Here is a 27,758-nt window from a genome sequence, read left to right as displayed (position 1 = left end):
ATTATATGCACATTTCAAAAGGAAAGAGACTGATTTCAGGTCTCATCTTTTCAGATACTGTTCTGGTCCAGCAGCTCATGGCTGTTCTGATTGGCCGCCAAGACGTGCTGTTCCCCCTGGAAGAGGACAGCCCCACGGCCCTCGAGCTTGCCAACAACAACAACATGGAGCTGCCACGTGGACAAGCCACCACAACTACCTCCGCCATCACTACGGTGACCCAGAACACCGAGAACAACAACACACAGGTGGTGCGGCAGTGTGTTTGGGAAGCACCCGAATCTCCGTCACACCGCCAGCACGTGGACAACAACGTCTCCCCGCGATCGGCCAGCCCTCGTAGCGGTGTCATCGGACGCTTTGACATCACCCGCAGTCCACCAATGACGGTTAAAAAGAACCCAGCTTTCAGTAAGGGCAGCGGGATCGTAACAAACGGCTCCTTCAGCTCCTCGCCCTCTGCAGACCCCAGTCAGGAGAAGAGCCAGACTCTAACAGGAGGCGGGAGTTTACCGGTGCGCCGCAGTGGGACGCTCAAAGGCTCCGGCACCAAAATGGGCACCAGTGGCGTGACGAGTGGTGGCAGCGCCGGAGGGAACGGAACTGGAGTTGTGCGTATGGGCCTATCCGGCACTGATGTGGGTCTGAACGGCCGCAACGGTCTGTGGGTACCAAATGGCTGTGTCACGTTACGCGACAACAACAAAACCCGAGACAGCACCCAAGTGGATCAAACATCCAATCAGAACCGCCTGTCCACGTACGACAACGTCCAGTTAAACCACCACAACCTGCAGCAGCAGAACCACATCGCCAACACGTGTCTGAACAGCAGCTGCGAGGACAAGCAGAGCGTGGACAGCGCCACGTGGTCCACCTCCTCCTGTGAGATCTCCCTGCCGGACAACTCCACCTCCTGCCGCTCCTCCACCACCACCTGCCCCGAGCAGGACTTCTACGGAGGTCACTACGAGGACATCGATGGAGCGGTGCGAGACACTGAGCCCAAGTCTGGTGGAGGAGGGGAGGGGGAGGGGGAGGGAAGGAACAGCAACAGAGAGGGCAGTGGGGAAGGAGCGGGGGGGAGCAGTCGGGGCACCAGCAGCAGTGATAACAGTGAGGGATACACTGTGGGGAATGGAGCCGGGAGCCACAGTGCTCTGCACAGCCTAGTGGCCAGTCTCAAACAGGAGATGAACAAGCAGAAGACCGAGTACGAAGCCAGGATCAAAAGGTAATGACATTTAGTTTTGTTTGCTTATTTTGTGAAAATTCATGAGAACGGTATTCATCGGCTAAGAAGTGTTTTTTCACAAAAACTATAAATAATGACCAGATGTATAAATCTTAAGTACAAGGGATGACACTTTTTCCTCTAAAAACTTCAAAGTTTGAGATATTTTTAAGTTTGATATGGCATGCAACAAATAATGAGTAGACGGTACAATATAGAGGAATGTGCACGAAAGATATACAAAACCACAATTAACCATTTGCTAAAATATTGCTGAATACAATTTAAACAAGACTGTATGGTGTGATGACCTTAAACAAAACATCATGTAGGAAGTAAAGATATTCCATTAACCTCCTCAACAATTCCACCGCAATTCATTTAGCATATTGAAAATGCAAATAAAGTGTTTATTTAGTTGTTCTTGATTTTCTATAGCCAGTTTAGTAAATGCTGACACTTCTTCCAACGCTTTGTTGCAGCTTGGAGCAGCGCAACGTGGAGCTGGAGACGGAGATGGTGAGCCTCCACGAGGAGCTGGACCAGGAGAGGAAGAAGTACACCATGGCAGAGATCAAGCTGCGCAACGCGGAGCGCGCCAAGGACGACGCTGAGCGGAGGAATACGATGCTGCAGAAAGAGATGGAGCAGTTTTTCTCCACGTTCAGCGACCTCACTGCGACTGGAAACCCCCCAGCAGCCGACCCCCGCCGACCAGATCGTAACAACCCCATCTGGATACAGTGAAGGGAGGCTTATGATGTGATGTGAACAATTATGAGTGCTCCAAACAGGATTTGGCTGCTGGTTGTTAAGGGAAGTTACAATGCAAAGGTTAATGGCATGTTAATTTAAGAAATAAGAGGTGTATGGCTAATGAGAGCCACCTGTATAAATATGGACATCACCTGGAGTGATGCCAGACTGACGATATGTGTAAATACAGTGTTATTTAAACAGCTCCCAGACACTCATCTGAAGAGGATTGAAGGCACACCATAGTCCATGATGATGCGTCAAACAGGTTGCGTTTAGCCGACAAACATAAAAACCTTGGACCTGAAAACACAAAAAAGACCATGCAAGAACGCCTCTATATTTAATTATCTTTTTAAAAAAATCTAACCAAAAACATCTTGTTGTTCCGTGTAATTGTGTATCTGCTCATGTACATAGAGGGAAACGATACAGAAAAGTGTCATATGTATGTAAAAAGAAATGAAAATGTAATATTTAAATGTTTATCTGATATTTACGCAAAGTTATCAATGTGTGATATTTTATATTACGTTTTCTCCTTGCACTTACATGTTTGTTTAGTCTCAGCAAGGTGGTACTGAATGTTCTGTCGGTCAATGTGTGTGCCAATTACATTTGGACAATATACTGTATAATATGTGCTTCTATGCTTCTGTGCTGTTTATTTACCCCATGACCAAAAAAAAGAGCCTGTTCTGTATATATTTTATCAATAATCAAAGACACTACTTGTTAGTCTGCACTGTGCGTCAACACATATTCACATGTATATGGCACCTATTGAGTTGATACTGATTGAGGAATGTTTTGTAGCTTGTAAAGATACATTTTAAGACTGTACGATGGGTCATTTGCTAAAATCCCAGATTCAAACAAAAAAATATCAGTTGTCAAATATGAATTTCAGTGGAAAGATTCTCTCTGAATACACTTAGAAACAGTCTCTGAGCATACTAGATGCCAGTTTTAAAAATATCTTCCTGTACTTTCCATTTTCAACCCCTAAAAACAGGTTTTTCCCTAAACTAGCACAGAATAACAAGCTGCAGAGTCCCGATACAGAGTTGTGTATTTTGTTTATAACTGTGAACAAATGTAACTACAGCATCAAGTCTTCTACATGGAGACATGAACAACCTGGTGGCTCGTTTCATTAGCAAGCGGTGTGTGCATGATGGTGCATGAGTCCATGCGGGCTGGTGTACAATATGTGAATGTCTGTAAAGTTACTGCATATCGATGAAGTCTTTATGAGTGTATTTATGTAGCTTTAAGCCAAATGTATACACATGATGTGGATTTGCTGATGGGTACAAAACATCTTGAGCTGGACTTCTGAACAGAAGCTGCTGCTGGCTGCTCTTCCTCTGAAGACCAGGTCTTCTGCTGCTGGTCCACGCAGGACATCTGGAATGTGCACATGGAGGGTAAAAAGTGCCTGAACAACTGAAGGAGGAGGGGGAGAGGAGGCTGTGCTCCTCATTTTGCACCCTCCACCGGGAAGTAAAGGGCTTAAGCCGAGCTGACTGGCACCTCGTTCTGTGACTCCACACAAAGAGCACATTATGGACGCAGGGCGGGGGGGAGCAGGAGTGGAGCAGTGGAATATTTTCATGACATGATACTTGATACACAAAATAAAAAAATACTTAATATGAATAAAGGTGCATTTTCATTTGATTGCTCTTGTTTTTGTCTCAAGGTCTTTCAAAAGGTGTGAGAAGATACAGCATTTGGTTAGTCTCTCATGTAACGTGAGTGGACATTAATAGAATAGAATCGGAGGGATGAAACCCTCTTTTAATGGTCACACATGCAGAGCACACTACACAGTGAAATGTGGCCTCTGCATTTAACCCATCCTAGCACCAGGAGTCTAGTACTAGGAGCAGTGGGCAGCTATTGTACAGCGCCCGGGGAGCAATGGGAGTGGGGGGGGAAGGGGGTTGTCTGGTGCCTTGCTCAAGGTCACCATGCGGCAGGGCCCAAGAGGTGAACTGGGACCTCTCCAAGTAGAAGTCCACGCTCCTTATTTAGGTCTGTTCGGGGACTTGACCCGGCAACCCTACGGCTCAGTCCAAGCCCCTACTGACTGCATTAGGCCCATATTTAACTAGCTCAGTTATCTTCAAAAGGTGTTGCCTATTTAATCATATTGATGTTTTTTCTGGACACTAATTATGAAAATATGAAAATGTATTACACTGTTTACCAAAAAAGGGGGTATTATTTGCAAAATAAATCTCACTCCGCCACCATGTTGTTTTATTTTTCATGTTGACTTATTCATAGTGTAAAAAAAGTTAAGTTGTTACAATTTCCATGTTATTAATGTGTTGAAAGCATTATTCACAAATTAAATAATAGTAGACGTCTTAAGTCTTAAACATAACTAAAGTTGCCCATACAAACTATATCATTTAAATTAAACGTTGCTTAGGATCTGTTTTGTGTGAATAAAGTGATAGTCAATATACAAACATATCTACATGGACATATTGTAATAGTACATTGTCTAAAGTGACCACAGCTTTAAAGATATTTGGAAATCTGACAGTCCTATAGTATAAATCACCATGTTACTGTGATATGAATGTAATGCTTAGGAAAGATTATTGCCTTTTCTATCATCCTGCACCACCAGGCAGCATGTGTTTGCTCTAGTGTTGAACTGAGAGCCTGAATCTGAATTAGGGTCTGTGTAGGTGGGACTCTGTGTGACTGTGGCACTTTGGATAGATGGTTTCTATGGAGACAAAGGCCAGAAGAAATACTATAGGCTCATAGAGAGATTTTGAATTGCAAATCACTGCGGGTAAAAGGAAGAAAGGTACACAGTTTTCCAAGATCAAATATTTTGTTTATTTTCAATCACATACATATACTATTTTTACATACACAGTTCCGTTAAAATGTTGTGTTTACAGTAACAGCTTTCAGTTTTTTTTTTCTTTTTCTTTTGCATTTGTTTTGACTTTATTTTAAACGCTATAGCCTGAAGCTTTGAGATCAGTGTGAAACGGATACAATTTCTTTTTTTTTTCAACCTGACAATGTCAAAAGAATGTTTCATTAAAACAACACGGAGTAAAAGAAACAAGAGAGAAGGAATCGTAAAAGAATTTAAGAACAACGTCACCTGATTCAGATGAGCTTTACAGGGTTTCATCATCGTAGAGTTTCACATTTAAAGATTCCAAACATTTTAGCATCACCCGACCCTTCAGTACCTCCCTGTCCGAGTGCAATAGTGTTTATTGCATTGTTGGATAATTGTTATTTACAATATGACTTGAAAGAAAGAGGTGAAAACTAAAAAGATGGGGGTCACAAGTACTTGGTCGAAAGATTTAATGTTGGCACAGCTGAGTACAAGATGTATTGTACTTTGTGACAAAAATGTGGCAATAATATTAATGGCTGATTGACAGACAGCCATCAAATACATGGGGATACATTTGGCTAATCCTGAATCCATTATGTATCATTGAAAGCCCCTTGTGACCAGATTTGGAAGCAGGATTGGTGGTTGACATATTTCTAACTTCTAAACGTTGTGACTTAACGTGAATACACACATGAATTACTTCCAAACACACACCAGTACTCTCCATCGACATTCTTTGAAAGCAATCCTCAAAACCCTATTGAAAGAAAAAAGTGAAAACGTGAACTGTGAAATAATCCGTCCAGATGTCATATCACATCTCCCATTTCAACCTTACAGACAGTTAGTGTTGAATGCTGGTTAATTTGAAATCACACACACACACACACACACACACACACACACACACACACACACACACACACACACACACACACGCACACAGATGACAAAGCAGAGCAGCAATGACGTGAGTGAAACAGTTTCTACATTCAGTGTTGACAAACCCAGCTGTTAGAATCAACTCTATTTCAGGCCCAACAGCACCTTAATATCACAACAGAATTGTCTGGAGGGATGTCTTATAAAAAGATCACATTCAGAGAAAGAAAGAAAAACGATCAGTATTTGTAAAACAGTACCGTGAGTATCTGTGGTGCACAGTAGAAGTCGACTCAAAACACTTTGACCCCTTTGTGAGAGATTATTTTTCAAAACACAAAGACATTTAAAGGTTTCACCCTGTTTTTTGAAAGATTGCCCTGGCCAGACCCTGACAGAAAGCTAAGCTAGCGTTAGCTTATTCTGGAGACGCCGCCCTCAGTCGCCCTGTTAGCTCTGTGAAGGTACCGCAAGTCTGTGTGTGGTTCACTGTACACAAGCCACAGGCAGGAGGAGAGTTAACAAAGTAGCCATTAGAAGTAACCTATATCATTTTGGGAGAGTGATATTTAGACAGTGTATGTACTGTAAAGTGACAGGGTCTTTTAGGTGAACAAGAATGGAATTAGACTATCAAATGTTAAGAAGCGTATTAAACCAATACCTGACATGTCCACCTAAACAAGGCCATGACTGCGATTTCACTTTTATTCTAAACTAGTGGACATGAGCCATTTAATTTCTGAATAACATTTTATATTCATAAAAGTCAATGGTGTTTTGGTGTTCTAGAAACGTGAAAGCAACCTTAAGTGTCTTAAACTTCATCTTTGTATTCTTTCAGTAACCCGATTGTCAAGAACCAATTCATTATTAAAAACAGTTTGAGTAAATGTTTTGTAAAAACTAGCATTAGCATAGCCGTACAATCTGAAGACATTTCACACCACGTCACAGTAACTGCTAGAACACAAGGTCAAAGCGCCAACATTTGTCCAAAGAGTTTTTAATTTAAAAAAAGTTTCCACCCAATTTGGTGGTTTTGGGATTAAGATTTTTAAGGCAGAAAAAGAAGAAGCAGAGGAAAAAATACCCAAAATAATATAATTTCTGTACTTGCAATGCTTCATTCCTAAAAGGCACTTGCCATATTCAGGTTCCATCTATCTAAAATAAATAAATACATCCTAGAAATAATTAAGAAATAAAGTAGTCAACATAATTGTGTGGTAGCCTCTATCTAGTAGTTGTTTTACTTTAGGTGCAGGGAAATGACTTAACAAAATGATACATTGCTGCAAGGTTAACACTCAACGCCCGCCTTTAAACTACCTACTGTATCATTTGTATCTCTTTCTATGTTTCAGACAGTCAAATAAATAGGAATGGTCTCCATGTGGCGACACCACAGTGAAACAGACCAACCTCCAGCGCCCATGAGGGGTTAACTGTACAATGACATGCATCCCATGGGGGGGGGGGGGGGGGGGGTGGAGGGACCAATCATACACTTCCAGGAGAAATAAAAGGTTCATTACTCACAAAGCAGACTTTTTAAACCCCTTATTTCAAGAAGTCTGAACACAATCAAAATAATTTATTCCCGAGTGTACTGACCCTTTAAGTCCCAAACTCAGCCCTGACATTTAATAATGTCTCAATGGCTTGCCTACGGTTAACAAACACACACTTACACACACTCTTACTCACTCTTCCTATCCTGTGACCAGACCCCCCATGTCTGGAGTTAGTTTACATCGTATATAAACAAAAGTCTCTATACAGACTCATTTTAGCATACAGTGAGATTAGCATTGTTTTAAATCTAGTCATGCAGGACTACAGCAATAGGCAGGGGCAACTGAGGTGGAGAGCAGTGATGTGGCAAGGTGCGCTAGTCAGAAAAAAACTCCCAGTGTACTGGCCGTCAGTCCCACTCTGTGTGCCCTTCAGCTGTACAGAATTACATTATTTACAAGTAGCGCAAGGGAGCGCCACTCTGGGTGAGAGCGACTACATATCCCTGCAGAATAACCACATAAAAACACACAAATCAGGCAACCTTACATGGGGGAAGTGTGGGTGGGGGTGAGGGCCTTTAGAGGTTAAAATACAACAGTGCCATTACATAAGGGTTGGATAGGGGGAAAGGGAGAAGGAGAATGTATTGTACAGTAGTGATGAGCAAAATGGCAGCCCACCTTGCTACAATGATTGGAGCATAAATGCTTTGGTAAGGAATCGGGAGACCAGCAGCCAGCCAGTATGCACTTTACAGTCGAAGCATTTTGGTCATTTTGTTTGGATGCCATAGAGAATATATGAGGGGTAATATAAGCAAAGCAACTAGAGGATCATTAACATACTTCAGTTTAAATACCACTGCTGTTTTTGAATGACAATGCACAGGCTTGAGATTTCATCATTTCAGATTCTGTATTTCCATAACTTTTGTTTTTAATATTCATTTTTGCTCTTTTTTTGTTGTTGTATTTTCAGTCGGTCATTTCAGTTTGGAGTCCTTCACCTGCGGAAGAACATGGGGTTGCGCAGGCAGGCCGCTAGTCACCTGCAACACCCCAGGGGTCCTGCAGAGGTCTCCAGGCTGCTGTCAGTGTCTGAGGCCAGGGTCTGGTCGGTGGACATGGAGGAGATGTCGTTGATGGAGGAGGAGGGTGGGAGGCTCTCGCTGCTGTTCACGGCTGCACCTGTGCTGAGGGAATCAACGGCAGCAACGGGTTACAACGTTAAAGATGTTGTAAGTGCACACAGAGACACGTTTTAGCTGAGATTGAGACACGACAATCACAGTGTCTATAATGAAGGGGAAAGTGAATCACAGGAAATGTCACCAAAGGCTGCAGCGATTCGGCAATCCAAAACAGTGAGCTTATGATCATTGAAATGGCAGCTAAATAACTACTTATAGATATTGTTGGGATTGTATCTTACATTAGATTGAGTCATCTGTTTTCCTGTTTTATTTTTGAAAATTCCTCAACCCATTTTATATATGTTTCTACTTCGACCTCCCCAGCTGTGTCTTGTCCTTGTGATTGGTCCATGCATGTATTTCAATTCATGTTTCTGTTTGGTGTTGTCAGATCCAGCTCTTTTTATTCCTGGACAACTTGCAATAAAGAATTCTGAGGTTTCATTAAGGACTCTTAGTTCAGTCACTTCAGATGCTATTCTTTTTTAATGATTTTATTGCATAAACCCACTCTATCTGGACTCGATCTACAGAATTAATAAGGTACATTCAAGTTTTTCATGTATAATTGGTGGTTTTAAGGTTCAAACACAAACCTTCATATCAAATCATTTTTGAAAATGAAGGATCAGAGGGTGTCAATGAGTACCACTTCTTAGTGATTCTTTTTTTCTCTTACGTTTATGTGGAAATCAATGTTATAATGGGTAGTATGCTTTGCTGGAGGGGATAAAAAGCTCAGCCTGATTCAAAAGCATAATAATAGGGGTATTGCCCTATGAAGAAATCACTTTCTTTTATTTTGTGTACACAGTGCTGGCACACTGTAGGTCTGCTGTTTGTGTCTGCTCCGTGTGGGAGGTAATTGCTTAATGGAGACTGCTGGGTACTACTGCTGACCCAAAATAAAACAGAGAACAAAGCAGTATTTATGTCTGGCATTAATTCAAGAAGTCACTTCACTTGTACGTTTATTTACGGTAAATACATCAGAATTACCTGCCACTGTTACTATGCAGGTGCAGTATACGTTTAAATGTTATAAAACCACAATAGTAGAAGTTAGAAAGATTAGAAGATGAATTGAGCTTTTAAATCATAAACTCGTTATGATTAATCACGGGGGGAACATTTGCCAAACTTTTGATGTGAGATTATAACTCTTGTGTTGTGCAGCCACCATCTGCACTCAGTGAACTCAGTTTTTTTTTTTTTTTAAATGAAAGACTCATGATGATGATGGTGAATGTGATAATATACAAGGTGGCAAAGAGACAAAAGTGAAGCGTTAGTCTGGAAATAGCTCTAAAAGCAATAATTACAGCATTAAATATGCTAAAATCTCCACTGCCTGAGGCACCATGTGTGCACTAAACTTGTGTTTCCTGCTGCAGTAAAACACTGTCTGCAGTTACTGCAGTCTGCTGCATAGATACAGTACAGCAGCCCATAATCTGCTACAGTCAGCATCAGACATAGGCCTACCTCGAGGCTTAATTACTGCCAAGTAAAAAAGAAAGACAGATGGAGTTCATGAGTATGTGAAAAACAGAGTGGAGAAGAGATCAAAAGTAGATGTTGCATTACTGTATGTGGTACATCAATGCTTTGAACCCTTAACTGATTTCCTTTGTAATATTTCAGCTTGAAGAAATGCAACAATCAATCAAAAATGGCTATTATAATTCTACAAAAGTATTAGTTTATTTACTCTGGTTTGTTACAGTGAGAGTCTTTATTGTACTGTAATGTGGCAGTTACCTCTCATGGTCAGGAGATGTTACTATCTCTGCAGGATTTATCTGAAGCTTGATTTTCTAATCTTTAAAATGCAACAGTTTTATTTTATTAATGAGAAATGGGTGTTGTTTCACCATAGCAATAAAGTTTTGTTCACAGTGATGTAGGGGTGGCCTGATACATGTGCTAACATGATGCCATACTGCCTCTCTGTGGTGAACTATGAAAACAGCACTTAATGTTCTTGCAGGACTTTTGCAGACAACAGGACAATATAAAATGTCAGCTGCAGGTGAGGACTGACATTTCCTGTGATAGACCCCAAAGGACCTAAATCTTAAGTCATGACATGTTAAACCCAAAAACACTTAGTTAATGCACATAGCATAAATAAATATGAATATGATGAGGCAATTTTAGCAATTACTCATTAGCTGTCCACCAATACCATTTAACAAATTGTCACAAACAACATTTAACTTGAAAAAACAATGAGATGCAAAGGACAGAGACACATGGTCAACAACACAATGGGTTTCTCTATTTACAGATAACTCCAGTATGGTTATATTAAATTCACTTACAGAGCGATTAGGGTTATGCACTGAGAGTACCTGAAGGTGAAGGCTGTCCCTTCACAACGCCATTCTTCGTTCTCTCCTCAAAGTTCATCACCTCTTTGTAAATGAGTTCTGCAGGAGAGCAAAGTTCGGACAGGAAGTCATTAAACGTACAAAGTGATAGCACGCACTTTTGGTGATTTCCTGTTAGCCGGTAGTGGACAGTAGATTTATTTAAAAACTGAATGTTGAGGAACTTTACTTAAGTTTCCTACTATAAGCTTGTATTTTACATCAAAACAGTGGCACATATTTGTGTATATAAAAAATGGTCTACTCCTTTACCAGCTGCAACACTGAAGTGACACACATTAATTAACATTAATCAGTACTTTCCCTTTTTAACTTTAAGTATATTTTGTTGCTCATTCTTTTGTACTTTCACTTAAGTCAAAATCTGTGTTGATACACGATAAGTAAGTACACGTTTTGAGCACTTAGTCCACCACTGCTGTTATCTTACAGTATTTGGTTAAATGATTTGAATAATTCTCACCTTTCCATTCATCAATGGAGTGTTCTCTTTCATCCAGCTGCTTGTCGTAGATCTGAGGTGGAGGCTAAACGTAAGAGAGTACAAACAGTTTAGTAAGTCAATCATCAAAAATTATTTAACAGGAAATTCATATGGCTGATATCGTTGGATAACTCCAGGTAAAAGGTGAATAGAAAAACATCTAAGATATACTTTTGTATTATACTGCATCAAATTTAGCAAAATTAAACATCTCTCCTTTAACTATTTATGTAAACAAAGTCATGGATTATGGAGAAAATAACTAAAAGAAAATAAACATTCTGATAAACCTTAATCCCATGAAAATATAATAAGCATCATTTAAATATCACATGTGTCACATTTATCAGATATTACAGAAAGATCAGGATTGAACATCAGACACACAGGGAGATAAGAAGAAATCTGGTTGTCCAGCTAAAATGCCAATGTCCCTCTCCCGCAGGATTGTCATTTTATCTAAAAGACGAACATGCTGTCAGTCACCCCTCCTGATCCTCTCAGACTCTGACACCATAATCTCACTGCAGGTGACAGGACCACACACACACCTGTCCGATGTGACCTTGGAAGGACAGTTTAATTCAGTAGCAGCAAAAGAGGTTTTCCTCATATTGTTCTCATTTTGTATTCTCTATAACATATATTACTATTTATGATTTATTATTGAGAGTGCTGAACCAAATACGTCTCCTATAATATTCAGTCTTTAATCTTCATCAACAAAAGTCCCATTGATTTTTTTTCTTTTTCTTTGGATGTAGTGCGGTTGTTATTTACCATGGATATTTGGATGAGATCTCTGGCCTTCATCAGCAAGAGGTGACATTAGAGAAAGGGAAAACAGCAGAAAATGTGTTGAAATGTCATTCACAGCCATATAATACATACCATATCAACTCTAACAACAATACCATCATGGAAAACCATCAAAAATGCAACAATGGACGAAGTGCACGGTTATGAAATCCACTAAAAATGAACGACAATGAAGGTGTGTCATGTGGCGTTTCTTTACAATAGCTACTGTATTACAGTATGCTATTTAATGCTGAAATGAATCAGCTAGTTGGTGTATTGCTACAGAAATTGGTTTCTGTGCAACTTTATTGTGCAGATGGCTTTTTCATCTCATACTAATGAGGCACCAACTGAAACAGAAACACCACCACTCTTACGCTACAAAACAGAACGCATTCATTTGCTCATTTACACTTAGCAGTGAAAGAAATGTCTTTATCTAACAAGGAGCAAAACAAATCTATTCTCCTAAAGATTACAACTATTCAAAGTTCAAATAAAGTGTAAGTAACAGAGAAAAATGAAAATGAGATGTGGAGCAAAACTTTAAAGGGGACCTATCATGCAAAATGCACTTTTTCATGTCTCTTCTACATCAACATGTTTCCCCTCTGTGAAAAGAGATTCTGAAAATGTCAGTCTCTTTTTCTCCTGATCCATGTATATAAAAACTGTCTGAAAATGAGCTGATCAGATTTTGGCCACTTTATGATGTCATAACGATGTTTTGGGTTGTGTAACCATTAGCCAATCAGCAACCAAGGTAACCCCCCCCCTTACCACCTGAATCTCCTCCGAGAGCACCATTGTGTTCTTTTTAACCAAATATCTCTCAGAGGGGCGTGGGGAGGGGCTCCTTATTTTCATCTACAGTAACAGACAGAGAATCAGCACTTTTGAAACAGGGCTGAAACAGAGGGGATTATGGGATGTTACAATGGGTGATCTGCTTGTTATTTCGAGCCAAACACTTCAGAGACATGTTTTGTATATATCTGAGACCTATAATATATTGATGAAAACCAGTATAATAGGGGACCTTTAAAACTCAATCATAGAAGCATCAGTGTGCATCTAGACCGGGTGACGACAATACCTATTGACGCAGCAACCACTGTAAGTTATATTCTTGTTTAATTAGACTTCTCTGTTTCATTTATTCTACTCTGTATAATTGTTCTGTAGTTATTGTAGCTAAAACGGCACTTTTGAGAGATTTTAAATCTCAGATCTGATCACGTGAACCTGTTACACAGGTCTCAGTAGGCACTCAAGCCTGCATTACAATAGGCAGGGCCTCTCTGCTGTCGCCCATCAGCTGTAGAGAGTTAACTAATTAGAGGGGCGTGGCCCCACAGCTGTGAGAACTCAGCAATCAGGCGTCCATTTTAGGTAGCTCTTTCCTGGAGCGTCAGCGTCTGACAGCCGAAGACATTGAAGTCCTGCGGGACTAAGACTGACAAAGACATTGGAGTCCTGTGGGAGTAAGACTGACAAAGACATTGGAGTCCTGCTGGAGTCACGAGGGTGGCAAAGAGGAGGCAAATCCTACTCTGATTGAGCTAAGTATCGCTGGTGTCTTATTTTCTTTTCTTTAGCTTTCTAGCCCCTCAGGCTATAATCATGTGTATTTTCTCCATTCCTGTTCATGTGTCTTCTCGCAATTATCACTGGCCCTGTGTATCTCCTAATCGCTATAACCGGCCTGCTCTTGTCTATCCCACGTGCTCCACTGAGATCCAACATCTAGTTGCAGGTGGCCTGTGGAACTGCCAGTCAGCTGTTCCTAAGGCTGACTTCATCTCTGGCTACGCCTCCCTGCAGACCCTGGATTACTCCATTCAACACATCCACCCCAGCAGCTCTCTCCACAGCATATTCCTTCTCCCATACACCCAGACCCACTGGCAGAGGAGGTGGCACTGGTCTCCTGCTCTCTCCCAAATGGAGCTTTTCCCTCTTCAAGCTACCTAACTTCACTCCTTCCACCTTTGAATTCCATGCCATCACAGTAATCCATCCTATACATTTAACCATTGTTGTTCTCTACCGTCCACCAGGCGCCTTGGGGGACTTCTTGGAGGAATTAGATAATCTCCTCTCACACATCCCTGAAACTGGCCCTCCCGCTGTACTTCTCGGAGACTTCAACCTCCAGACGGGGAAGATAGACGAACTAACATCTCTGTTAACCGCCTTTGCTTTCTCACTGTCTCCATCCCCACCGACTCATAAAGCTGGCAATGTCCTTGATCTCATATTCTCAAGGAACTGCACTACTTCTAACCTCTCTGTAAACCCGCTCCACACATCCGATCACTTCTTCATTTCATTCTCTCTACCCCTTTCCAAACATAACAAACTAATCTCTTCTCATCCTGCACCTGTCCGCCGTAACCTTCGTTCCCTCTCTCCCTCTACCTTTGCCTCATCGGTGCTCTCAGCCCTCCCTTCCTCTGACTCGTTCCAACTCCTGCCTCCAAACTCTGCTGCAGAAACTCTCCTCTCTACTCTCTCATCCTCTCTGGACTCTCTCTGTCCTCAAACATCTCGGCAGGCTCGTCAGTCCCCTCCTGCTCCCTGGCTAAATGACGCACTGCGTGCTAATAGAACCGTCCTTCGGGCAGCAGAGCGGAAACGGTGGAAATCCAAACACTGCGACGACCTCCTAACCTATCAGGCTCTCCTCTCCTCTTTCTCTGCTTTGATCTCTCAGACAAAAAGCACTTTCTTTCAAGATAAGATCCAATCTTTCTATTCCAATCCTAAAAAACTATTTTCCATCTTCTCCCCCCCCTTGGACCCTCCCAAAGCCCCTCCCCCTCCTCACTTCTGTCAAGCGACTTTGTTAACCACTTTTGAAAAAAAGGTTGATGATATTCGCTCTTCTTTTTCTGACTCACCTCTACTCACCGCTGGGTCACCAGACCCTCCTTCCACCCACACACTAACCTCCTTTTCCCCTCTCTCGTCAAGTGAGGTTCTTACAATTCAATTCAATTAAATTCAAAGGGGCTTTATTGGCATGAAAGTTAAATTAAACAATGTTGCCAAAGCATCACAATACAAAATAATTAACAACATTAACATACATTTCAAATGTTTACATATTATTGATGATATATATATACAGTGATATAATTACATTTCTGTGTGTGTGTGTGTGTGTGTGTGTGTGTGTGTGTGTGTGTGTGTGTGTGTGTGTGTGTGTGTGTGTGTGTGTGTGTGTGTGTGTGTGTGTGTGTGTGTGTGTGTGTGTGTGTGTGTGTGTGTGTGTGTGTGTGTGTGTGTTGGGCAGCAAGGTGTGCCTTGTCTCCTTCTCCTAGGAGTACTCTCAGTCTTGAGAGGTCATCAACCTCCTTGAAACCTGGGATTACAGAGTTCAACTTGTTCCAGTAAACGCTCCTTACTTCGTTGAATGTTTGGCACTTCAGGAGGAAGTGCATCTCTGTCTCGGTCTCACCTGTCGTACAGTGACCACATATTCTGTTCTCTTTTGGTTGCCAGGATCTTTTGAGTCTTCCTGTTTCGATTGCCAGTCTGTGGTCACTGAGCCTGTACTTGGTTAGGATCTGTCTCTGCTTTCTATCTCTGACAGTAGAGAGATATTCTGCCAGCTCGTACTCTCTGTTTAGAGCCAGGTAACATTCTAATCTGCTTTGGCTTCTCGTCTCGTCTTCCCAATGTTGTAAATAGTTGTCTTTACATTGTGCTATAATGCGTTTGACTGCGATTGGTGTTTGGAGAGCAGTGTTGCTGAGAGACTGGTCAGAGTGGCTCTGAGAGGGGGCAGCTAGCCTCAGCACCAGCTGCCATAGGGGACTCTTCTCTGGGGTCAGCTCTTGGCTCTGGAGGGCTTTGGAGTGGAGGGTGTCTCGGGGGCTGGATCTAAGGTGGTTAAAGAATGTTAGTGCTCTCTTTTGAGTGTTGATGATCAGTGGGTATCTGCCTAATTCTGCTCTACATGCATTTGTTGGTGTTTTTCTCTGAACACGTAAAATGTATCTGCAGAATTCTGCATGTGAAGACCCTGTTGGATGTTTGTCCCAGCGGGCATAGCTCTGGTGACTGAGTGGACCCCATACTTCACTACCGTACAGCGCAATGGGCTGGATCACACTATCAAAGATTTTGAGCCAGATTTTAACTGGAATTTGGACATTATAAAATGTTCTCTTAATTGCATTTAGAGCTCTTCTGGCTTTTTCTTTGAGTGCATTCACTGCCATGTTGAAACTTCCCGATGCTGTTATGGTTAAACCGAGGTAGGTGTAACTCATACTATGTTCGATGATATGATTGTTTATGGTAAACTGGTATTTGTTCTCCTGACATCTGGGGCGTTTTTGGAAAACCATGACATTAGTTTTCTTCATATTGACTGCCAGGGCCCAGTCCTTACAGTACTGGTCTACTATGTCCAGCTGCTGTTGGAGTCCTTGTTCAGTAGGAGACAGCAGAACAAGGTCATCAGCATAAAGCAGACACTTCACCTCTCTATCTAGGAGGGAGAGGCCAGGAGCAGCACAGTGATCCAACTGAACAGCAAGTTCATTTATATATATATATTAAATAAAGTGGGACTTAAATTGCAACCCTGACGAACGCCTCTTCTCTGGGTGAAGAATTCAGTTTGTTTGTCTCCAATTTTAACAGCACATTTATTCTCTAAATACATTGATTTAACCAGATTGTACATTTTGCCCCCTATACCACAATGTAGAAGTCTATAATAGAGCCCTTCGTGCCAAATAGAGTCGAAAGCTTTTTTGAAATCAATGAAACAAGTGAATATTTTACCATGTTGTGTTTGGTGTACATGTTTGTTAACTAAAGTGTGAAGGGTATACACATGGTCGGTGGTGCGGTGTTTTGGAAGGAAGCCAATTTGATTTTTACTCGAGATGGATTGTTGGTTAAGGAAATCTTGTATTCTTTTATTTAGAATGCTACAGAATAATTTCCCCAGACAGCTGCTGACACAGATGCCACGGTAGTTATTAGGGTCTGATTTGTCTCCACTCTTATGAATGGGGGAAATGAGCCCTTTGCACCAGATGTCAGGAAAACATCCTGACTGCAATACGATATTGAACAGCTTTAACACTGTACCCTGCATCTCTGGGGTGCTGCATCGGAGCATTTCGTTTTTTAATGTTGTCTGGGCCACAAGCTTTCCTTGGCCGGAGAGATTGTGTCTGTGTGGTCAATTCTTCCCAAGTCATTGGGAAATCAAGAGGGTTTTGGTTGTCTTTAATAGTTTCTTCTAATGTTTGGAGTTTCTCTTTTGTAATACACTGATTTGAATTTATTAGATTTATTGGTATGTCTTTGTACAAACTTTCAAAATGTTCTCTCCAGATGTCACCGTTTTGGATGGGTAATGCTTGTGGTTGTTTTGTGTTGAAGTTGTTCCACAGATCCCAGAATTGATTTTGATCAATGGCTTTCTCAATATCCTCAAGTTTCATGTGGGTATAATTTTGTTTTTTGTTCCTTATTGTACATTTATATTTGTTTAAGACGTCATTGTATCTAATGCGTAAGGCTGGGTTGTTTGGTTGCCGATGTTTTTCATTTGCTATTTTTCTCAGGTCTTTTCTGATGGTCTTGCATTCTTGGTCAAACCATTTGTCAGCGTTTTGCCTTTTAACAGGCTTCCGTTTTTGCTTTATAAGGTCAGCTTTAATAGCTGCCTTGTGAAATATCATATTGATATAATCAATGGCCATGTTTACACCATCTTTGGTAGGACCATATTGATTTTGGTCAAATAGTGACATGTCATTTATCAGATCAGGTGAGTTCAAGGCCATGGTGAATTTGTCTCCACTGTCTGGGGCCCATCTGTAAGTAGGATGTAATGTGTACAGCTTACTGGGTTCCCTTGTTGTGTCACTCATTGGACCTGAGAGTTTAAAGAACACATTGATTTGGTTGTGGTCTGAAAAGGGGGATTGCTGTCTGACAGTGAATGCACTGATAGTGGAGGGGTCCATGTCAGTGATTGCATAGTCTACTACACTAGACCCTAGAGCTGAGGAGTATGTGAATCTCCCTAAAGAGTCCCCTCTGAACCTCCCGTTCACTATGTACAGGCCTAAGGCCCGACAGAGATGCACTATCTCTTTACCATTCTGATTGATTTCAGAGTCAAGGCTGTTCCGATGGCTGACGGTTGGTGTGGTAAACAGGGGGGGTTCACCAAATACATGGTGGCTGCCCTGTGGGTCTATGACATCAGGTTCAATTCCTGTTCGTCCGGTCAGATCTCCAGTTAGAAGCACATTTCCCTGGGCCTGAAAATAGGCGATTTCTGAATGGAGAGTTTCAAAAATGTCTTCTTCAAAATAAGGAGAATCTACTGGGGGAATATAAATAGCACACACGTATAGATTCCTGTCAGTTATGCCCAGGGTTTGATCTAACCTTAGCCAAATGTGGGATTTACCTTGTTTTACTACTGAGATCTGACGGCAAAGATCTCCTTTATACCACACCAAGATCCCCCCCGATGTTCTGCCCTTGCGTATGTTTTTTGATTTTATAGAGGGCACCATGACTTCATTATAACCTGGAGGACAGTGAGTGAGCAGATCATTTTTACACCATGTTTCTGTTAATATAATTAGATCAACATCTTTGATAGATTCTAAGAACTCTTGATTCTCACTCTTGACCTCAAAGGTTGAGGAGTGGAGCCCCTGAATATTCCAACAGCTTATATGAAAAGAACGCATCTTTTTTTTTTCAAAAACAAACAATCAAAATGAACCTGTATAGTGAGACAAATATATATAAAAAAAAGAAAAAACGATTTTCACTAATATTACTATTACTACTGATTACTACGATAACATATATATGTAATGTCTTAGCTGGACAGAAGTCGGGTGCACAGGGTGTGCAGCATTATCCTGATGTCTCCCAGTTCAGAGGTAGCAGGGGGAGGGAGGGTGGCAGCAGGCTGGGCTACAACTGCAGCATAGCTCCGCTGCTGTAGGCGGGGAGGGAGACGAGGAGCAGCTGTTGCTGCATATCTCTGCTGCTGATGTTGTGCAGGTGTTGAGCTGGGTGAAAGTAGCCTCCTCTGGGTGTGTTGGGGGCGTGGGGAGTGGGAGGTCCAGGCTGAGCTGTTGTGTCTCCTCACAGCAGGGGTGGTGATCCTGGGGTGGTGATGGGGAGGAAGCGGTCTGGGAGGGTCTATTGGGCCTCTAGAGGAGGGGGTGGGAGGGGTGCGTCCCAGGGCTGCATCTTTGAGGGTCTTTGCAAATATCCCCACCCTCTCTCTGTGTAGGTGGAGTCCATCATAGAGGTCCCAGGGGCCAATGGTTGAGTGGAGGGCCAGGTGGACATTTGGTAAGGTGGCACATCCTTTTCTGATCTCCATATTAATGTCATGGATGACATGAGGAGGGGTGTCTGTCCTAGGCAGCAGGGTGGAGACCACAATGCGGGTGTCGGGGAATTCCTTACTGGCCTGCTCCGCCATTTTCCTCACTGCCTCAGCAGTGTCCCTACGGAGGGTGTGCAGGTCATTTGTTCCCGTGTGGATCACCAGGTACTGAGGGCTCCTGAGGGTCTCCTTTTTCAACAGCTTCATGGCCTGGCCTGTGGTGCTGCAGTGTTTAGACAGCACCTTTTTATCAGGAAAAAGCTTTCTTGGGTCCAGGAACTTCCCGTTTGAGTCAGCCAGCAGGACCACTTGTGGGTCTTGTTCTTCAGGCTGAGTAGAGGGAGGCTGGGGTGGGCAGAGCTGGCTGTGGGCAGCTGGCTGTGTGGGTGTATCAGGAGGGGCCAGGGTGTTGTTGGGCTGGGTGCTGAGCAGAGAGGGTGGGCCAAGGACACTGGCAGGGAGAGTCTGTGTCTCTCTACTCGTCATTGTGAGGACTGATGAGAGTTTCTCTGTCAGGTGCTGGACCTGCCTGGTGAAGCTCTTCTCTCTACACTTGGCATCCTCCCTCACCTTGGCTAACTGAACACGGAGCACACTGTTCTCCTGTTTGAGTGCCTCTACACTTCCTCTGAGGTCAGATGCCAAGGCCTCGTTGTCGCTCTTGAGCTGCTGGAGGTCCTCTTTAAGCTGCTGCAGAGTGTTGTCTGGGGGACCAGACTGCCTGGCCTGGGTCCGCTCTTTGAATTCTGCAAAGTCCAGCTCCAGCAGGGCCACACTCTCCTTCAGCCGATTGTTGGAGCTGGCCGGTGTGGGGGGGGCAGAGATGGACAAGGTGTTGGGATTCTCTATTGGGCTCTCATCACCTTCGCTGTCAGAGGGGACACCAGAGGGGACACCAGAGGGGACACCAGAGGGGACACCAGAGGGGACATTGATCCTCTTTGTGTCCACCTCAGCTTTCAACAGGAGGAATGCCTCTTCGAATGACTCCAGGTTGGCTTCATTCCCTTGGACCATGACCTTTCCTTTGGTGTAGTATGTGATGGTGAGCAGAGGGTCATCTTTGTCAAGGTGTTCATCTTTACAGATTTGTAATCTGCCTCCTGAGCCGATGCCCTCTCTGGAGACGTGTGCATACTTGCTGCACAGAGTATCTTTCCAGATGTAGATGGAGTCAGTGAAGAATATGAGGTTGTTCTTCTTCCTTCCTGCTCTTTGTTGGGCATAGTCAGTGAAGAGGACCTCTGGGTTTCCACACAGTGTCTTCTCCTTGTGTTTGTCCTTTGCATTTACACTCTTGCATTTAGCAGGATATACAATCTCTCTTCCCTCTGCTCTGAGAGCTGAGAAGTTATTTTTTGCCTGCTGGACAGTTTCCATGGCGACCACTTGTTTTGTTCCAAAGAGATGCTAGGCTAATTAATTAGCTTTTTCTAGCTTACAAATACTTTTCTTTTCCTCTCTTCTTATCTTCATGAAATAATTCACAGTTTATAATGTTTCGCTACCTTCTTTGGTGCAGCTCCTTCCAACAGTGGCAGGTAACAGCTGGCAGCTCACAGCTAGCAGCCCACAGCTAGACGGTTGACAGTTGTCAGTTGGTAGTTGAAAGCTAGTTTGTAGTTTCAACTCAAAAATACATCCAAAAATTGCGTTTCTTCCTCTGTTTTCTGTCGATCAATGTCGTTAACTCTTCTTTGGAGTTAATTCTGAAGAATAATTTCAGATTTTCCTATAAAATGTCTCACTTTTTAGGTCCAATTTCGATTTTTTGTTCAGCAGCTCATTTCTGATGCAGCTACTCAAAACAAAACAATTCTCTTACCCTCATTACCTCTGCCCGCCCTACCACCTGTCCTCTGGACCCTATCCCTTCAAACCTCCTTCAGACTATCGCTCCTGATATTCTACCGTTTCTCACCCATTTCATCAACACTTCTCTAACTTCTGGTCACTTTCCAAACAGTCTCAAGGAGGCAAGAGTAAACCCTCTCCTAAAGAAACCCACTCTCAACCCGTCAGATGTTATAAACTACAGGCCTGTCTCTCTCCTCCCGTTCCTGTCTAAAACACTTGAACGCGCTGTCTTTAAACAACTCTCCTGTTATCTCCATCAGAACAACCTTCTGGATCCGCACCAGTCTGGTTTCAAGGCAGGTCACTCCACAGAAACTGCTCTCATTGCTGTCACTGAGGAACTGCACACTGCTAAAGCAGCCTCCCTCTCCTCTGTCATCATCCTTTTGGACCTGTCTGCTACATTCGACACGGTGAACCATCAGATCCTCCTTCGCACTCTCCAAGAACTTGGAGTTTCAGGCTCTGCACTTTCCCTCCTCACCTCATACCTCAAAGACCGTACCTACAGGGTAACTTGGAGAGGGTCCGAGTCCGACCCTTGTCAATTAACTACAGGGGTCCCTCAGGGCTCTGTTCTTGGTCCCCTCCTCTTCTCCCTGTACACAAACTCGCTCGGATCTGTCATTAGCCCGCATGGTTTTTCATACCACTGCTACGCTGACGACACCCAATTAATTCTGTCCTTTCCCCGCTCAGAGACCCAGGTCATCGCACGCATCTCTGCTTGTCTAGCTGACATCTCTCAGTGGATGTCCGCTCATCACCTCAAGCTCAACCTTGACAAGACTGAACTGCTTTTCCTTCCGGGAAAAGATTGTCCCACTCTTGACCTGACTATCAACATCGGCACCTCTGTTGTTTCCCCGACCCAGACTGCAAGGAATCTGGGTGTGATCCTAGATAACAACCTGTCCTTCACTGCAAACATCGCTGCTACAACCCGCTGCTGCAGATACACGCTTTACAACATCAGGAGGATACGTCCCCAGCTGACCCAGAAAGCGACGAAGCTTCTGGTCCAGGCTCTCGTCACCTCACGCCTAGACTACTGCAACTCCCTCCTGGCTGGTCTACCTGCATGTGCCATCCGACCTCTGCAGCTCATCCAGAATGCAGCGGCTCGTCTGGTCTTCAACCTTCCTAAATTTTCCCACATCACTCCGCTCCTCCGCTCCCTTCACTGGCTTCCGGTAACTGCTAGAATTCACTTCAAGACACTGGTACTTGCATACCATGCTGCGAATGGATCTGGCCCTTCCTACATCCAGGACATGGTTAAACTGTACACCCCAGCGCGTGCACTACGCTCTGCATCAGCCAAACGACTCGCTGCACCCTCGCTGCGAGGGGGACCCAAGTTCCCATCAGCAAAATCACGTGGGTTTGCTATCCTGGCTCCAAAATGGTGGAATGAGCTCCCCATTGACATCAGGACTGCAGAAAGCCTGCACATCTTCCGGTGCAGACTGAAAACTCATCTCTTTCGACTCCACCTCGAGCGATAGAATTACTAACAAAGAACTGCTAACAGAGCACTTATATACTAATAAAGGACTGGCGTATCTATAGCCAGTTGAGTAGCACTTGAAATGCTTGGCTCTATGAAACCTGATGTACTTATATGATTCTGTTTTCGTCAAGTTGTGTCTTCCTGGTCGAATGTACTTATTGTAAGTCGCTTTGGATAAAAGCGTCAGCTAAAATGTAATGTAATGTAAAAGCAGCAAATATCTCTTATACAGAACAGACTGCAGAATACATTTGACATTTGTATAGTGAGTCACTATGATCACTTTTGTCTGAAAAAGAGGAAAGTCATTATCAAATGTTGTTGATTTACAAAGTAAACAGTGCTGACCAACAGAGGATTGAGCTTGTGATGGTGATCAATACACAGCTCTGCCAAAGGCCTACTCACCGCCTCCACCTCGGCTGGATCATACCACACGTTGATGTAGGGGTGCTGTAACGCGTCGTCCACTGATATCCTTTTAGAGGGGTCGATGATCAGCATCTTAGACAGCAGGTCTCTGGCCTGGCTAGCTGTGTTTTGGAAAGGAGACACATCTGTTTAAGTTCATGAAGCAAGAAAATATTCCTCTGTGCCACTTATTTGCCAAGAAATTGGAGCACAATAAGGAAGGAAGGGAGGGAAAGAGAGGGAAATGTCAGGGATTAAAGAGAATAATAAACAGCATCTTATCAAAGGAAACCAGATCTCAGAAAGCCTCAATCACATGTGGATTAGCAGATAAACACCACATTTTTACGGAGGGAAAGCTTTAGAAAGATAATTTAAAAAATATTTTTTCAGAAATAATGTGGGCAAAATGTTTTATATGTATGCAATGCGCATCACAAAATAATTTGCAACACTTGACAGCCATCCAGATTTTTCTGTCAATTTGTTTAGCTAATTAACATTCAAGATTCTAGCTTGTCCCAAATACAAATCTACCGTTTTCTAATACATGTAGGTCTTGATGCAAATTGTCTGAAATATTGTATGGAAACTGCTCCAACTGGGGTGTTCCTAGATGTAGTTTTATAAAAGCACCAGTATGTACAATAAACTTTTTTTTTTTACATTTTGCTTCCCGACAGTCGCTCAGTCTCTCTCCCTTCAGGCCATCTTAGACTCATGTGAAATCGAGAACCCACACACCATCTCTCTCCTATACACACTGACCCCATTATAAATGGCTCTACAGCAGGACTGAAGAAACTGAACAGGAAAAGACAGATGAGCCCTGTGCAGTCGCTGCATTCTGCCTGAGCATCAACACGTCAATAACAAATGGATGGTAAGTCTGTAAAACGACTCCTCTATCGCTCTCCTTCCACCTCTCCTGACTCCTTATCTATCTTCTCTCGTGTCATACAGTACATTCTGTTAGCCACTGCCTCATGCAGTTCAAAAATAACCAAAGCCCTAAGGATGTCTGCCTCAGTTCCTACCTACCTGTGACAGAACAAAACAGCAGCACTTCAACCCGGTCTCACACCCTCCCACACTCCTATCTAGCTGCATTTCCTTTAACACTGTCACTCCAGCAGGGAGCAGCCAGAATACAAAAGCGATTCATGAGAATTCTACCAGACAGGAGCTTTGATGTGGGAACAGGGACACAGAAAAAGCTTATTTTGTTATCTCTCAATGGAGGGAATTTGCACTTTTGGGAAGAATGGTTGCACTTCTCGACTTAGACAAAGATGATGTGGTTAACCCTCTGCATAAGAATAGATGTAATTCACTACGGCTCACAGAGGGGGGATACAAATATGAGTTTCAATGTAGAGGCCCAAAAACGACATCTAAAATAAAAGTTTTTTGAGGGAACATTTGTATTCCCTATGCATGAAGTAAATAAAACGGTCTATCAATCAATCAATCAATCAATGTTTATTTATATAGCCCAATATCACAAATGTTACATTTGTCTCAGTGGTCTTCACAGTGTGTACAGAATATCAGTATGACAATACGACACCCTCTGGTCTACAATCTGCTCTGTGTAGGCCTACACCAACACCACCACCATTTCCCCCTTTTTTTCGTGTCACACAGAACGTTTTAAAAAGCAATGTATTTCTATTGGTAGTGTGTTTCGTGCCTGCAACACGTCCGGTCTGGTCTTGGAAGACCGGAAGCTGTGGGGTTCATAAAAACTAGGCTGTCAAACGATTAACATTTTTAATCAGATTAATCACAGCTTAAAAATTAATTAATCATGATTAATCACCATTCAAACTATGTCCAAAATATGCCATTTCTTTCCGTACATTGTCGTGGGAATGGAAAGATAAATGAAAGAAGGCGGATATATCCATTTAACATACGTTTATTATAACATTGTTCTGTGTGTCAAAATGAAAGACAGCCCACACACCTATCAATCATCAAACTGTGTGGTCTTATTTCATTACGTGTTGATAGAAAACAACACGTAATGTTGTATCGACGTATAGAGATGTACTACAGCAAAAGTATTCTCCGTCGGGACTTCCTGCAACAACACCACGCCGTTATCTTAATTCTGATTGGCCAGAAGACATTATCAAAGATGTTCTATTGAGAAGACGATCACTACGTGACAAAAGTTTTCAAAACCGTTTCTAGTCTTCGGTATTTCCAGACGGTATTTTGGCTACTGAAAACAATCTTATTAACGGCTGTCTGTGCAATTTACTCCGCGAGTTGGCGGACTTTATTTTGCTTACTTTAACATAATTTGTCATGGTGGGGCTAAGGTGGGGCTAAGCCATTTCTTGGTATGGCTGTAGCCTACCCCAGCCATACCCTGGCGCTGCCACTGGTGGAATGTATGGGGCGGGCCATTCTGCGCATGCGTTAAATGCGTTAAATATTTTTAACGCAATTAAATAAAAAAATTAATTACCGCAGTTAACGCGATAATTTTGACAGCATTCATAAAAACATGTTCTTACCATGGTTCTTACTCAATATCTAGCCACGATTATTGTTTTTATTTTAAATCGTATAATGTCTGACTTTTGTTGCCGTCCGCGAGGAAAATAAATGGGGCTCAGAGCCTCAGAATACTGAAATCTTTTTTTCCTTCTAATTTGTTATTCTTTTCTAAATAACACATTGTTATTTACTCAACAATAACACACAATTCTCCTTGTTTTTATGTATTTGTTTAATTTTATAATCTCTGGCTTTTTTGGCGTCCGTAAGGAACTGAATTTCAAAATAAAATAACCGGAAACAGATACATACCCACTGAACTGATTACCTCAGCTATGGTTGAAGCTCGGTGATTGGATTGTTTAGCCGCAATGCACGTTGGGATATGGTGTTAATGCGTAATCCGAAAAACATTTAAAAAAAAAAGAAAATAATACTTTATTCCGAGTGTGCTTGCTTTTCTCTTTGGAAGTCATCACATAACGGCATTGTAATACACGGTTCGGCTGCATTACATAATATATCTGCCGTAGTTATTTATTTATAGAGCCCTGATTAGAAGACTTCTAGACAAACAGGAAGAAATGCCACCGAAACTGAATACGTATATTATCATAAATATATCAGCAATTAAACAACATCTTCAATTTCTCTTCACACAATACGTCTCCTTGCAGTATCAACACTAATTCAGCTGACTTTTATATTTGATCCAATTGGTAAATAGGCTGTATTTACACCATAACGGTGCACAGCTGATAGAAAAGGACTTGTAGTTTTTAAAGATATTACTGATTTTCTTTGAATATAAGAATGTAAATACTGAGTTGAGAGAATAGCCAGGGGCTTTGGGTGACTGGAGACACATCTATGGAATCACAATTTCAATAGCTTACCATTACATGACGGATATACCTTTCTGTCTGTGATGTTTTACAAATCAGATATTAATGTGTAGAAGTAAAACATGTGAAATAATATAGCAATATGCTGTAAAATTATGTGAAAACATGAATAAAACTACACATCTTGTGTTATACATACATAAGTGTCCTACACTAATAATAAAAAGTTATTATGGTATTATATGCTGTGTGTACCTAGTGGTTAAAGCACGTTATTGAATTACTTTTTAAATATGTTATATTTGATGAAAAAGATATTAAGTGTACATACTTTCATAGGGGGAAAGTAGAAGGTCAATGATAGAAATATAGAATATAATAAATCATGAAGATACTGGAAGTGATCTCTACAATAAAAGTTTAGTGCTGGATGTACAAAGATATTAATAGGAGGATGTGCAAAACAGAAAAACGAATGAACCTTTATTTAAACATTAAAGAATACTTTAGGTTAAAGGTGGGGTAGGTAATTTTGGAGAAACCAGCTCGAGTGCGCTAGAATTAAAAAAAGAAATACACAGCCGGAAGAAATCTGCTACTTCCTTACAGAGCCCCTCCTCCAACACACACGAATGCGCACATGACCAATGAGGGCACGACATAAGTTTGTGCACAGATGGAAGGCTGACAGGCAGGTAGGCCATCCAGTTATTTTAGCCGGGCCGGCTAAAATGATTGGTCGTCTTTTTTACAGTACTACAGCTTCCACAGATGAAATTTGTTATGGATTTTGTGTCAAAGCACTTACATGTAAGATATGCATTGCTATCGGGATGTTAATAGCATTCCATGGAATATAACAAAAAGTGTATCTCGAGCCGATTTCTCAAACTTACCTACCCCACCTTTAAGGTCTTCTTTTAAATAAGAAAAAAGCTTTGGGGGTATCTATCTACAGATAAATATTAAGCCTGACAAAGTACTTAACGTCTAATATATTGCTTTTATGCAATGTTAACTATGTTTAAGCACTTATTTTAACTGATATTATACATATGAATTATACTTTTAT

General features: G+C 42.1%; 2 protein-coding genes across 14 annotated transcripts in view; one reads left to right on the top strand and one right to left on the bottom strand.

Moving 5' to 3' along the window:
• The window catches only part of arhgap24 (Rho GTPase activating protein 24), a 67,728-nt gene extending 64,055 nt beyond the window's left edge, over positions 1–3,673 (top strand). For all 7 annotated transcript variants that reach the window (XM_034095853.2, XM_034095854.2, XM_034095859.2 and 4 more), the window contains 2 exons: positions 55–1,234; positions 1,717–3,673. In XM_034095853.2, the coding sequence (XP_033951744.1) occupies positions 55–1,234; positions 1,717–1,981 (1,445 nt within the window). In that variant the 3' untranslated portion in view covers positions 1,982–3,673. The remainder of the gene's footprint in view (positions 1–54; positions 1,235–1,716) is intronic.
• Positions 3,674–4,831: 1,158 nt separating this feature from the next.
• The window catches only part of mapk10 (mitogen-activated protein kinase 10), a 48,469-nt gene continuing 25,542 nt past the window's right edge, over positions 4,832–27,758 (bottom strand). For 4 of the 7 annotated variants that reach the window (XM_034095602.2, XM_034095603.2, XM_034095604.2 and 1 more), the window contains exons 10-14: positions 23,328–23,452; positions 12,133–12,159; positions 11,332–11,395; positions 10,830–10,907; positions 4,832–8,470 (exon numbers count right to left, since the gene is read on the bottom strand). In XM_034095602.2, coding sequence (XP_033951493.1) covers positions 8,328–8,470; positions 10,830–10,907; positions 11,332–11,395; positions 12,133–12,159; positions 23,328–23,452 — 437 coding nt within the window. In that variant the 3' untranslated portion in view covers positions 4,832–8,327. Of the gene's footprint in view, positions 8,476–10,799; positions 10,908–11,331; positions 11,396–12,132; positions 12,160–23,327; positions 23,453–27,758 lie in introns of all 7 variants that reach the window. The other 3 variants (XM_034095606.2, XM_034095608.2, XM_034095607.2) reach the window with 3 other exon arrangements.

The sequence above is a fragment of the Pseudochaenichthys georgianus genome, chromosome 12, assembly GCF_902827115.2.
Source record: "Pseudochaenichthys georgianus chromosome 12, fPseGeo1.2, whole genome shotgun sequence".
Taxonomy (NCBI): domain Eukaryota; kingdom Metazoa; phylum Chordata; class Actinopteri; order Perciformes; family Channichthyidae; genus Pseudochaenichthys; species Pseudochaenichthys georgianus.
The sequence above is the reverse complement of the archived record's forward strand: the minus strand, read 5'-3'. Positions and strand labels throughout refer to the sequence as shown.